Consider the following 14,570-nt stretch of genomic DNA (forward strand, 5'->3'; position numbering starts at 1 on the left):
TAATCAAAATGTGCATCGAAATGCAACAATTAATGCACCCTCCGTTTCCTAGGCGATGGCACGACCCTTGCTACACCCACTGGACGAGCCAAAGTGGGAGGGGTAATTTCAGTTTGGTCGAACAAGAGGCTCGAGACCAGAATTTAACATTTAAACTTGAAACATGTTTAATCGCTGACAAGATGTTGACTAGTGTTAACCGAAGTAAAATTGTGAAAAGGAAAGTTTTATATCCCGGACACAATGAAAACATTACGACTGGAAACTGTACCCCCAGTTGAGAATAGTAATGCCCACAGCGATGGAGAACACTTATCCTTGAGCTGAGAAAACCAGACCATCATTTCGAAATAGAGCTGCAGATTCGAGAAGCTCGTTCAAAATAGCTAGGTACACCCCGTAAAGGGGTGGTTTCGAGTTTTGAGGGCAAATTTGCCTCCTTCATATAGAAATCGTACGTTTGTTTTTCCAGGAGAACACACCATTTGACACAAAATTTGCATGTAAAGGGGTCGCCAGTAAGCACGTGGTCAAATCTGGCATAAGAAACAATATGAAATGTTGGGTAAAGCCAGTCCAAAATAAACTGATTTGAACTTTTGTGTTTTGTAATTTATACCACTGCAGTAACATTACCTTTTTTTGACAACATCACACAATGTAATACGTTTTGAAACTGAATACTCCGACATATTCTGTGTCTCCTTTGCTAAAAAATACGGTATGCCGATTACCATGTAAGGAGATGATGACGTCAAGACAGATTTGTAGCGTGTTTGGTCCTGGATGGTGCACGAAGTTTTGTCGAGGTAGCTTGTGTATTTATTTCCTAAATGGGAGAGATTAGGGTCGATCTAAACGAAGGCCGAAGAATGTTATGATCCTCTAAGCGAGCTGAACTCTAACGCGAATGGTTGGATAATTTGGAGGATGTCTAGAATGATTAGTCTCATTAAGATTATTTGGCGGTCAGTATTGAATTTCAACTGCGTCACAAGTTTGCGAAATGAGTATTCCGTCGAACGGTCAACGAACGATATTTTAGAAATCTGGAGACATGGCACATCGCATTTTTGTATTAATATTTTATATTTACAAAAGATGTAAGAAGCAATGATTTTGTCGAAAATTCTGAAAAAAATATAGGAAGATTTGATCGCGAACACATTTTCACTTGGGGTCAACTAGCTCTGCGTACGATGCTGTGTGTTTCGCTACAGCTAATCGCCCCGCTCACCACAGCCCTGCAAAGACCCGTACGCGTACGTAGGGTCGGTGACTTCAAATCCATTTTGGGACTTGACGTAAAAAGCCAAATTACTGCCGAAATGCAGCGTTCTTGGGCCCAAGTCGTATCCCAGCCTACCTCAGCTACTCGATCGCTTCCAAAAATGACAGTCTTTTATTCACTTCTCGTAAATAACCGTCGATGTCGGCAACTCTCTCGCTAGCCCTGCGTACGATGCTGTGCACGTGTGTTAGCTGTAGCACATAGCATCGTACGCAGGGCTAGGGGTCAACATGGGGTCGCAGCCATGTTGCCTCAAAACTTATTTCTGTCTGCACTCAAAACTCAAAAATGTCGGATATGAACCTGAAAAATCGATGCAATTTTGTCAAACTTCGGCGAAATTTCAGCATATAGACAAAATTTCATCTAGGTAAGCAGGGCTCGAAATTAACTTTTTACCCTGGTAGTCCCAGTGGGCTACCATTTTCTGAAGTTGGTAGCCCAGCGACAAGGTCTGGTAGCCCATGCATGAATGAAGAGGTTTTTTTCGTAAAGAATATTTTATTTATATCTAGACAATGAACGATTTATTTTTCATGATTCTATCCAGTGAGTGAATTTTCTAGTCATTTGACATCAATACCTGCTGATCATGGCCTTAGGAGAACGGTATAGCATGTGTAGTGGACGACGGTGACGCCTCAAAGTTTGACGACCTATTCACACATACGCAGAGCTTTGATGTACGCAATGACAACGACTTTTCACTCACACGTGTAAACATAACATGGCTAAAAATAGATTGGCTATGAATTTCAGGATGACAACTTGGTACAGTCATGTTCCTAATACTTTCGTGGCAATTTTGACTATATTTCCCCCGGAAAGCTAAATGTGTGGATGGCCCGACAGCTTTTTCTTTGCAGTTTGAATAATTTTGTGTCCAATTGTGATTGATAAATTGTGACTAAATAAATATGAAAATGAATTTTCATTGGCCATCATTTCTCGAGCCTGTTATCCAAGGACATCAGTTCAGATATAAATGATATTTTATTGAAAGTTTGTCGTTTAAGGCGTGAAGCGGTTACGTAAGCAATCCATGTTTGCCTCGCCTCACGAAGCTCTTGGCTCTCTTTTCCGAAGAGTGCCGACCATGCAACCTTCGGTAATTTTCGGATTTTCACCAATTGTTAAGCGAAAGTATGTTCGACAAAGTTTGTGTTGTTGTTGTCGTGGTGGTGCTGATCAGAATTGATGTGCTGGCAAAAACGGGAGTGTTTTGAGCCTCAGGAAAGTGGGTTTTACCGTTTTAAAAATTCCTCTCATATTTTTATGAATATATAATGAGTGTGTTTGAACCAAATTTGAAAGTCTTTTATCGATACTGTCTGGTTTTACTCAATGGTTTACGGTCAGTCATACCGTCTTTGACACGTGCGTCAAGAAAGGACATGTTTATGAAACTGCTGGCGTGTTATGTTTTGATTGGCGTGAAGCAGTGTTTCTGGCCTGAGAGCTCACAAAGTAACTATGGTTGCTACGCGACTGGCAGTACGATGCCATCTCGTCGTATGTTTCGCATAATCTCGTGTAATTATCAACCACAAACAAAGCCTCCAAAAAGTTTAACACCTTTGAAGCTCATTTTAATATGAAAAGCCAATAGTCTACCGAGACGACCATGGAACAAAAGGCATGCAAGTGTTGCCACTCTGTGTATATTACTCTGTGGTTGACTGTATGATCGTCGGTATAGCATGTGTAGTGGCGTCAGCGATCAAAATCATGTCGCCCACTAAGTAATTTCCTGTCCCAGGCTTTGGTAGTCCGTGTGGGCTACCATTTCATGGACTTTGGTAGCCCCAGGGAAAAGTTGGTGGTCTGTGGACGCGGGACTACCGCTAATTCGAGCCCTGGTAAGGTAAATTTACTGATATTTGATCGACAAATAATCCTGAGCTTGAACGTGACAGCTCGCCTTCTCCGGGAAGTCAAGCATCCAGCTGCTCACACACAGTTGCCCATATGGCCAGGTTTATGAGATTGTTTTCAAGCGACGGCGGCAGACCGTACGGGGCTCTGGATGTGAACCTACCGCCGGTGTAGCTGTAATAACTGTTGCGTTGTTTTTAGTGCCCACGGACGAAGTCCTGGGGGAGTTATAGGTTTGGTCATGTCAGTCCGTCCGTCCGTCCGTTCACGCAGATATCTCAGACATGCCCTGGTCAATTTCTTTCAAACTTTGCACAAGAATAGTACCCAACCCCATACAGATGCACGTCGATTTGTTTCACAATGCGATCGAATTTGGCCGTGTTAGAGGACTTTTTAGTTTACACCTCCATAGACTCCCATGTATAAGGCAGTTCTCCATAGACTTCCATTATAAGGCCAAGAAAAATAAAAATTTAGTTTCTCATCGTATTCATATTGCCTAAAGGATGCAGTGACACAGTTTTTTGTCCCCACGGATAAAGTCCAGGGGGCTTATAGATTGGGTCATATCCGTCCGTGAGTCCATCAGTGAGTCCATCAATTCACACAGATACCTCAGACATTTTGACAAAATGTCATGTGACCTTGGTGACCTTTGACCTCAAATATACATTATTGTCCATAACTCAGTAACCACAAGTGCTAAACCTTTCATATTTGGTATGATGGGACACCTTATGACGCCACATATTGTACCTCATTAATTATGCGCATGTCTAATTTTGAGCGAGCCAATAGAGCTAGAGGTCTGATTTTTGGTATATAGGGATAAGTTAACAATATAATTTGTTTGACAAAAGTCACGTGACCTCAATGACCTTTGACATCAAATATACATATTTGTCCACAACTCAGTAACCACAAGTGCTACACCCTTCATATTTGGTATGATAGGACACCTTATGACACCATATATGGTACCTCATTAATTATGCGCATATCTTATTTTGAGCGAGCCAATAGAGCTAGAGGTCTGATTTTTGGTATATAGGAATAACTTAGCAATACAATTATTATGACAAAATGTGATGTGACCTCAATGACCTTTGACCTCAAATATATATATTTGTCCACAACTCAGTAACCACAAGTGCTACATCCTTCATATTGGTATGATAAGACACCTAACGACACCACATATTGTACCTTATTAATTATGCGCATATCTAATTTTGAGCGAGCCAATAGAGCTAGAGGTCTGATTTTTGGTATTTAGGAATAACTTAGCAATACAATTATTTTGACAAAATGTCACGTGACCTCAATGACCTTTGACATCAATATATATATTTGTCCACAACTCAGTAACCACAAGTGCTACACCCTTCATATTGGTATGATGGGACACCTTATGACACCACATATTTTACCTCATTAATTATTCGCATATCTAATTCTGAGCAAGCCAATAGAGCTGGATGTCCGATTTTTGGTATATAGGGATAACTATAGGGTAGAAATCTAAATATGCCCATCTAAATATTAGACATCTACCATCGAGAACAAAAGAAATTTGCTGTAATTTGAATATTTAAGGAGTTTAAGCAATTTCACTATAAATAAAGAACCCCTGCCTCAAACTCCACAAAAGTTGCTAGACATATTTTGCCGTTGTCATGCCATTGCTTCGTTTAATACCAGTTAATCAAATGTCTAATTGACAGGAGGAAATTCAAGACCATATTTGAATAGTAGTACAGTCCTCAAAATTACTCTATCTCGGCCCAAGTACTCATTGCCTTCAGCAATACTGCCTTGTTACCTTTGTAAACATTAGCCAGCTGCACACTATTAGTCCAAGCGACTGTTACATACTGCAAGTTTATACTTTAAAAGATGACGTAATTCATGTAATATAAAACATAAAGGTCCCAAAACCAATATCAAGTTTTCTACTTTGTAAAGTCTTACATTTTGACAGTGGGTTATTGTAGGTTGGTCGACTTCTCAGTCTGATTCGTATTGTCCATGAATTACAAGCTAAATACAAAGATTTCCACCGCTCACAGTTTTCAATATCACTGTGAATAAATACTATCAAGCAAAAATTTCCATTATATGTTCAGTTTAGATTCAAAATTTCCATGTCGACTAACGGTACAGAAAACCCATCGTTGAAAATGTGGTTAAACTATCTTATTCAATGCAGCATTATGTTTTAATCAGTGACTGATTTCTGTCATTGTATACAGATATATTAGAATGTTTAATTTGACGTAGATTTTAACTATCTTCAACTAAAATCCGGATGAAATTTCATGTCAAACAAAATCCTACAATTTTTATATTTGTAACAATCGTATCGAAACTAGTAGCGTTAGCTGCTGGTATCGGAATTTTGACACTCGTATAAAAGCAAACAAGCAGTGTAATGTCTTACTGTTCTGAGCATAACACATCGCTATACCAACAGTTTGTACATTTCTGTAGTTGACATGTTCATCTCTTACCGGATTAGACATTACTTGGCGATACATGGTCTACTTAGAAATCGCGGTACAATAAATGAAATACTATGCCAGTGATGATGACACCAAAATGTAAAGTGTTAAAATTTTTCAGTACTGATTTTCTACAATCTACAATAATATAATCTCTATCTATATCCAATAACATTTCATAATGTATTACAAAGAGTTGTGAACATTGATGAAAACATTTCCGTGACACTTTACACGTCATATTGCGTTACACAATATAATTACAATCAAACAAAAAAATTACTTATTAAATTGAATAACGATGATAACATGCAAACCCCAATACCCTATCTTTCGCTTTCAAAAATTGTAAGAATGCTATTAAATGACAATGTATGTATTGACGTTCTGACTTTAACTTATACTTCATAAATATTTTTATTGACTGAACTCCTCGGCAAGACTTGACTGATAAATTGAGCTGCAGTCACATGTAGTTGTAAATAAAGCGACGTACGAGATTTCAAACGCTGTTCTGCAATGTGGTGTCATCCTATCTTACATTCTTTATCCGGGAAATTTATATGTGACAGAAATGGTATTTCACAATAATGTGTGTAATGCAAATTAACATCCTGGAAACTTTCTGTGTGTGATAGAAATATTTTGACACTGTACAAAATGACGTCATACTGAACAGCACAGATCTATATTTTGACTCCTACCCTGGTACACTGATGCACTTAAATTGTCGTAGTTAACACTTTTTGCATATGTCAAAATACTTTCTTTCAATTTCAATTGTGTTTGCGTGGCAAATAGGGTTCCTAAATTACAATTTTGTCAAGAATGAAATAATAAACGTGATAATGATGACAACCTTTTTTTATCGATGGGTGACGTTAGGCAAATATATGTATGTATCTATGTATCTATATATACATCTATGTATGTATCTATCTATGTATCTGTGTATGATGGATAACTTGTTGACTTTGCAGACTGTTTGGAAACTTCTCATAATTATTCGGAGATAATCATTGCCTAGATCACCGTCTTTGTCATGTTTATCTTTAAATTTAATTGTCCGCAGTTAGAGGCTTCTGTCATCTTTATCTATTTAAATATATTCCGTCTACTTTTTGTAGATCACATGTCATACTCATTATATTTATTTCGCACATGTATACGAATAATAATTCATGATTGGGTTTATGTAAATATTGTGTAATCGTCACTAGCATACAAATAATTAAAAGAGATTACAATAAATGAAGTAAATGATATTAACGAATTGTTTGCTAATCGAATTGTGTAATTTATCGTAAATTTGTTTGAAGTTTGGTCCAGCCATTTACATTCTCAGTAGTACCCGCAGTTTCCTTACACAAATCTTCTAAATAATGCATATTTACAACATATAAAACCAATTGTGTAAATATTATTAAACTTAACTGACGTAGGAGTATATATATGACTACATAAACAATTCTTATAAGCTAAACGCTATGCATTTTAAAAAATGCTTCACACATGTGCTTTCTATGTATTATCTATTGACAAGATAGAAGTATTATATATTATTGCCTGAATACATAGGTTTATCTAGCCGAGAGCTGGTGACAATTTGCCCTACGCCAGGAGGGCAAATTTATCTCCTGTTGCTATCAGACAATAATATTTTCATTACATGCCTCTTCACTGTTAAACGCCATATGACATTTAGTTACATGCAGGGTATTCTCAAACAATTTTTTATTTTACCATTATCGACAAGCATCAAACAGATTTTAACGAAAGTCAAAATAGCAGTGCGCGCATGGATATTTTACATCTAGCGTTAAGCGTCTATTTTGACGTCGAAACGTCGAAGGGCTTCGGATCGGGTAATTAAGGAAACCGGTCCGTACATAGTTCACACAGCCCAGCTAACTCCCCGAATGTTACTATTCAAGTCAATGCACTGAATTGCACTCACCTCAAGGCATGTAATAATAGTTACCTATGCAGACGCAGAAATGGTAGAGTTTGCGAGTATCTATCTCACACACAGATAACGCGAAACCGATTTTTTTTATCGACTGTTTCAAGTTTGTTTCTTTCCTTGTGTTTGATAAGATTCAACGGCAAATCATCTTCTATCGAGTCGGTGCGAATGTAATGGACAAAAATGTTCGGTTCCACGATTATAATTCTTCTTCCATTTCGTAGTCTGCGTACACAACTTCAGAGGGTTGGTCATCACCGTTGCCGCTATTTGTAAAAATGTCAGGCCTCACAGGAAGTGCCACGTCTTCTGCATGTTTGACCACATTTTCCATGTTCTTGAGAAACTCACTTCCGAACTGACCGCCGTCTTCAGGGGCGTTCTCGTCAACAGATTTGTGAATGTTAGAGACTGTCTTGGACAAATTCCCCAGGTTTTCAAACATGTCATACTTGAAGCCCGACACCTCTTGTTTCAGTTGTAACATCCACGTCTCCTGCGCAGAGCTATCTTCATCGCCTTTCTTGGAGAAAATAAACCGTTTGACCAATTCCTGCATCAAACTCTGTTAGAGGAAATATGACAAACTTTTATATGTCAATCAGTGATAAGACTAGATATTATAGAATATACTGAGTTCATTGTCAAGAGTAATAAAACACTGGGCATCACAGATCAGATCATTCGTTCCGGTACAGATCAGGCAATGAATTTATCCGATGAATCTTGTCCCAGTAGATCTCTAAAACAGGTGATGCAAAACTCTAAAATTTAGTTCATATGCAGAATATAATTAGTAATCTCAACGGGAAAGATAGGCAAAAATTAAAATGGCGATGATCACATTTAGCAAATATTTCGTATATTTGTATCAGAATGAAATAAAAGAAAGACTCCGGAAAAACGATCATAGTGAATTTCGTTACGAGTCACATGATTTTTTAACTTGCATACTCAACGCATAGTTACAGACGATGTGTTAAAAATGGCTTGTATTGTAAGTTGATTTTCAGTTTGATGGCATTGGTGTTGATATTTTATTTCACTCCTGCAAGACGATTTGAATCCCTCAGTGACGTTAATGAAAGGTAGCCCACCTTATATTCTTGGTCTTTAATTTCCACAGCCAAACTCTTCTTCTGTACAAATGTAAAATAAGAAAGGTTTTTCATTGTCTGAAAATATTGTGACGAAATAATGTATCGCAGTCATCACTTTGTTACTGACCTATGGCAGCCATCGTGTTTCTGATACATTTTTCTATGTGTATATAATTGTTGATGTGTCAGCGACAGTCGCTGCCCAGGAAAGTCATTACTTACATCTTGTTAAGATTTTGTTGATCAGTTCATGGACATTTCGAATTTATCAGACTACTTTTCTTGTGTGTGCACATTTAATGGATGGTGTATTTTCTTGGCCCCTGGTTGTATTTTTGTTCAGAATCTTGACATACCAAGGAAAATGTTCCTATTGGCCTTCATTTCTTGGTTTCATGACTTTGATTTTTGTGGAATGTGTTCGAACAGCTTGATACAAAATACGACCGCAATTTTTTCAAAAGGAAGGACAAAAAAAGCTGTTTTTTAATTAAACATTCGACAAATAATATGTATATGACTTTGTTACACCAGAAACACTATATGGAATCGCTCGTAAAGGGGTATCATAAAGTATGTCCCCCATAACTTGACAGTTTGTTCTTTCGAATATTCAAATGTTTTGCTTACCCGGTACCTGGCCTTCTTTCCTTTCAAAAACTTTGAGGCACAGAATGCTTTAATGGTACCGACTGAAGGAATCAAGTTGAATGGAGGAGACAGTGATGAAGATTCTTCATAGTACGTCATCCACAGCGTGGATCTTGCAAACTTCCACTGAATGTCAGAATCATCCTGGAAAAATTATAATAATTTAGAGTTTTCAGTCTTCAAAGGTATACAAACTGTTTTTTTAATAAACATGTTTAGAGGAACTGTACAGAGAAACGAACAAGCAACTATCTATATCACATGATTTTAATAACTACGAAATGGTACCTTCTCATACAATTTGTTTACCCTATTTTAGAAACTTTTGACACTTTAACAGAATCGATAACATGTGAATTTCTATCATTATTATTACGCCAAGTCCATGAACCCTCTTTAATTACTTTAATAAGTAAAAGAAAAGTAAAGTTGAATACCTCAATCCTGGTATATGTGTTGCTCATCATTGCAATCAATATATTGAGTAGTGCTACTATGGCAATGACTTGGTACAGCGCAAACAGAATATATCCAACCATTTCAGTCACCCAGTGATTCAGTACAGATACTTCCAATGTTTCAATTGGAGTCATACCAAATAATGACCAGAACAGACTCATAAATGCTGCCTGAAAACTGGAAACATAAACAAAGATATATATGTATATGTATATATATATAATATATATATATATATATATATATATATATATATATATATATATATATATATATGTATATATATAGATAGATAGATAGATAGATAGATAGATAGATATATAGATAGATAGATAGATAGATAGATAGATAGATAGATAGATAGATAGATAGATAGATAGATAGATATGTCTGTGTGTGTACATATATAGACAGACAGACAGACAGACAGACAGACAGACAGGCATTGTGGTAAAATATCAGACAAATATTAGCTCGCACAGCTTTTGATATGTGCGTGTGGTGGTAGTATAGGCATGTGCTTTTTCAGTCTGCATTGTGCGATAACTAGGGATTTGCATTGTGCCAATAGACTTTCGACTATTTTACAAGATATCTTTGTTACAATAATTGTCGTTCGCTTGAGAAAGATGATTGACCTACTCTTTGTATGGGATCCTACATCGTGGTTCGGCTTGCTTGATGCAATCGTTCATCAGATCCATCGTGTACAAATGGTAAAGCTCACTCATCCCTACAGCAAACGCCACCAATATTAAACTGAAGAGAACCAGGAATTTCACAATGTCGCTTCCCATTCGCCCGAAAGAGATCTGCATTGGTCCGATGTGCAGGTGTACAACGGTCATGCGTGCAACGCTCAGGAAGCTGAAAACTTTGGCGATAGCCAGCATGCCCTCTCCGATCAGCAAGGGATGTGTAGCAGATATGGCGGACATCGTTGTAAGGTTTGTACCGACGTACGGCGTCGAAGAGGTGCCTTGCTTGGCGCTACCACCTATTTTGACACGAGCAGGGCTTCTTTTCACCCGGTGATTATATGATGAATCTTCTGATTCTGGATCTTCCTGGCTGTATTGACGGTCAGTCAGTAGTTTGTCTAGCTGATCTTGGAGATACTTTTCCTGCTGCATAGTGACTGCAAGTTTGTTCCGGAGTTCATTTAAATCGGTGTCGTTTCCCACTTCCATTAGCATGGCATTGTCATCGCTCGGTGAGTAGTATATCGGACTCGATACGACAACAGACTCATTTTGCATCAAGGCCGGTACCAGTTCTGTTTTTGGTTGAAACTGGAACTTCAGATAGAAAATAAATTATAAACCGTGTCAGTATCCAGTAGAATATTACTGTAGTCATGTTAACACAACGCACCGTATGCAATATGCAAATATATGCAAATAATCTAGTCCAGAGAAAAACAATTTCAATGTCGACTTAAATGTGGATATTAGACGCTGTGTTGACAAGGTTAACACTCTGCATTCATGGAGTAGTACAAGAAAGTGACTAAAACATCTGACAATACATGTAAAATTACAGCAAGGAGAGCTTTAATTACTTCATCAAAATCGAAGACAATTCGTCAATACTCAGCTTTCTAGTATAGACTTCTAATGAATAAACATTGACGATATTGCTACGCGACAAGAACTGCACTATTTACTGGTTGGCCACTTGAACCCTCAGAGTATATTCTCGGTTCCTGTCGTTGGCACACGATGTCTTACCTGCCAGATGACGTAGAAACGACACAGAAGCCATCCCCAGTAGAGGAAAATGACTATCATGTCGAATACCTTTCCTTGTAGATTCTCTTTGAATGGTGTCATCCCTTTGTTAACAACCGTGGTTACTTCTTTCCACGTCATCGCTGGTAGAATGAAATTGGATAATCGAATTGTACATCATTATGGAACTGACATCAGAATCAGAATGCAGTCCAATTTGATTCTGTGTTGAAATTTCGTAGTTATTTGGATCAACTAAGATACAATTTGAAGCCACTTCTGTTAGTGCAATTGCTTGCTTGTTCAAGATGATACGAAAATCAAGTCGATGTCAAATCTCGAATTGAACCTTTGTAAATCATGACGACAGAAAGATGGGCCCGTGGAGTATTTGTAGGTTGAGGGACTGCCAGTGTGTTTTGACATTCAAGCCTAAAGGATTTACAATGAGGGCAATGCTTTTTTTCACACCTTTATGAATCTCTTACCAGGAAAGTTTACATGTTAGTTGCATTATTCATTTATTAATGTCGCATGGATCCATTGATCATAAGGAATTATGAATCTCTTCCATGGAAACATTTACAAGTCGGTTGCATGAACGTCATTTTGTCACAACCAACGACGTAGTGAGATTTTCTTGGTACTGCCCATCTTATGATTTTTTAAAATGGAAATGGCATTGTTGCTTTATTTGTCCTTTCGATTTTTATGTTTTGGCAGAGCACCTTTCGAAGAAAACAAGGGACTGTATGATTAATAGATGATGGTAATGTAATACAAACATCGAATGAAAATTCCAAGTATCCGTCACATTTTGTGCAAATCAGCAAACACTGACTCACCTAATAAGAAGAATACTATCATCCAATCCCAAACAGACATCGCTATATCCATGCCGCCGACTTCCTTGCGGTCGTCTTTCTCGCTCTTGTCTTTACTACTTGAATGCACAAAATGAACCACCAAAAACGTCAGAAAAAGGATCTGTGAGCCCGCATGACAAAGGTATCTGACATAAGGTGTGTTGAGATAAACGCCTGGTTTACGCTTTGGTGCTACGATGTAACAAGCACTGATGAACGGGAAACAGAGGACGAAGAGCAATGAGAGGAAGATTTGCTTCATGGATTTCATGCGCCGATACGTCTCAAGACCCTTGTACCATCTCTCAACTAAACTCTGTTGACAATGTGGGTGAGCAACGAACTGCAAATAAAATATAAATGCGACAATTATTAATATTAAAACAATTGTTGCAATGTTGTTAAGGAAACCATGTAAGATTAATAATCTGTCCTCTGCACGCCCCGCAGAAGCCCTGCAGTAGAGTAATCCTTTAGCGGAATAACAATTAATCTCATCGCAAGGAGATCTATATTTAGTCCATGTGAAATGTATTGTCTGCAGAGTGTATGAAAAGTTATGATGTTGAGCAACCTTTTATGCAGCAAGTAATTTTACTAAAGGATGCCAAACTTACTCGCAGCCCATTACGACTTTGCGCTCAAACTTTATCATTTGAACCACACCACAATACGAATTCACAAACTCCTTTGCTATTCCAAAAGAAATTTAAGAATGGTTTCCGGTAATTTCTTTCAGTGTCTACTTTCATGTTTCACATTATCTCAGATAACGATAATTTCTTATAGAATGTCAAAGCTCCCTTTTGGCCGAATTGTATTTATATAAAATTTATAGTATGTGGTCGATCCACAAAATGGTGTTATCACACTGAAGGAAATCAATCATGTATTAATGAGCGTCACTCAGTAATTAAGAATGCACGAGGCAGGCAATACACGTCTCCAAATTGAACCCTGCATAAGTATCCATATTTCTGTAGTTCTATATTACAAACATGATTTGATAAACCTAAAATGAAAGCCTACAGCTTATTAATATTATGAACACTTGTTTATTATTACTTATCAAATCTAGGCATTCAATATAAATGCACTACCATCATGACATATTGTGATATAACACAACAGTATGGATTATTATATCATACCAGTGTATTGATGGCGCAAATACAGCGATCTGATTGGTCGAGACGCGAAAAGAACCGTGGTATATTGGCGATATACCACGGCTGGCATACGCGCGAGCTCTCAGCTTGAGCAAAAATCCGTTTATGACGTTCCACGCCAGAATTTCAATATACTGTTATGATATAATAGCAATAAATCACACCCAGCGACGGTATACCACTCGATTTTGACCAGTTCACTTCATATATGCACTCGCTATCGCTCGTGCATAAATGTTATGAACTGGTTAAGTGGTATACCATCGCTGGGTGTGCTTTATAACTTAAAGGGATATAGTCGTCTGAACTGCGCCTGTGCGAGTTTCTTGTTTACAAACAATGCATTTCGTGCACGATATCAAGATGCACCTCATCATCATAGCTGCAACATTTAAATTATACGATGATAGATTATGACAGACATGTTTTAACTGTCATCAATCACCATTGTGCCTTGGATACATTGTTGCCATGGGTGGTATGGGTCCCAATCGACCTTTGAGCGCAGTTCCGACGACTGTATCCCTTTAATCATCCCAGCTTACACTTGTTATTGGCATGGTCAAATGATCATACATGACTGAGTGTTTAGGTTCTATATGAACTACTGCACAGAGCATAGTCACAAAATGTATGGACTTTGCAATTGTGCCGAAAAAACTGATATAGAGATTCAAAAACGCCTAAAATTCTACCTTTTCTGTATAAGACGTTATTATATTGAATTCAAAATGGCCGCCATATTTAAATTTAAAGATCCAGCCGACAGACGATCAGACAGACGAGGCAATACCAATGTACAACTATACATACATATATATATATATATATATATATATATATATATATATATATATGTATGTATGTATGTATGTATGTATAGATAGATAGATAGATAGATAGATAGATAGATAGATAGATAGATAGATATATGTATGTATAGATAGATAGATAGATAG

The 14,570-nt window shown here is 37.5% G+C and overlaps 1 protein-coding gene across 1 annotated transcript in view; it reads right to left on the reverse strand.

Moving 5' to 3' along the window:
* Positions 1–4,836: 4,836 nt before the first annotated feature.
* The window catches only part of LOC139114739 (short transient receptor potential channel 5-like), a 38,199-nt gene continuing 28,465 nt past the window's right edge, over positions 4,837–14,570 (reverse strand). The window contains exons 4-10 of the mRNA XM_070676616.1: positions 12,422–12,785; positions 11,577–11,719; positions 10,489–11,144; positions 9,825–10,023; positions 9,367–9,531; positions 8,734–8,775; positions 4,837–8,201 (exon numbers count right to left, since the gene is read on the reverse strand). Of these exons, the coding sequence (XP_070532717.1) occupies positions 7,836–8,201; positions 8,734–8,775; positions 9,367–9,531; positions 9,825–10,023; positions 10,489–11,144; positions 11,577–11,719; positions 12,422–12,785 (1,935 nt within the window). The 3' untranslated portion in view covers positions 4,837–7,835. The remainder of the gene's footprint in view (positions 8,202–8,733; positions 8,776–9,366; positions 9,532–9,824; positions 10,024–10,488; positions 11,145–11,576; positions 11,720–12,421; positions 12,786–14,570) is intronic.

The sequence above is a fragment of the Ptychodera flava genome, chromosome 16, assembly GCF_041260155.1.
Source record: "Ptychodera flava strain L36383 chromosome 16, AS_Pfla_20210202, whole genome shotgun sequence".
NCBI lineage: Eukaryota > Metazoa > Hemichordata > Enteropneusta > Ptychoderidae > Ptychodera > Ptychodera flava.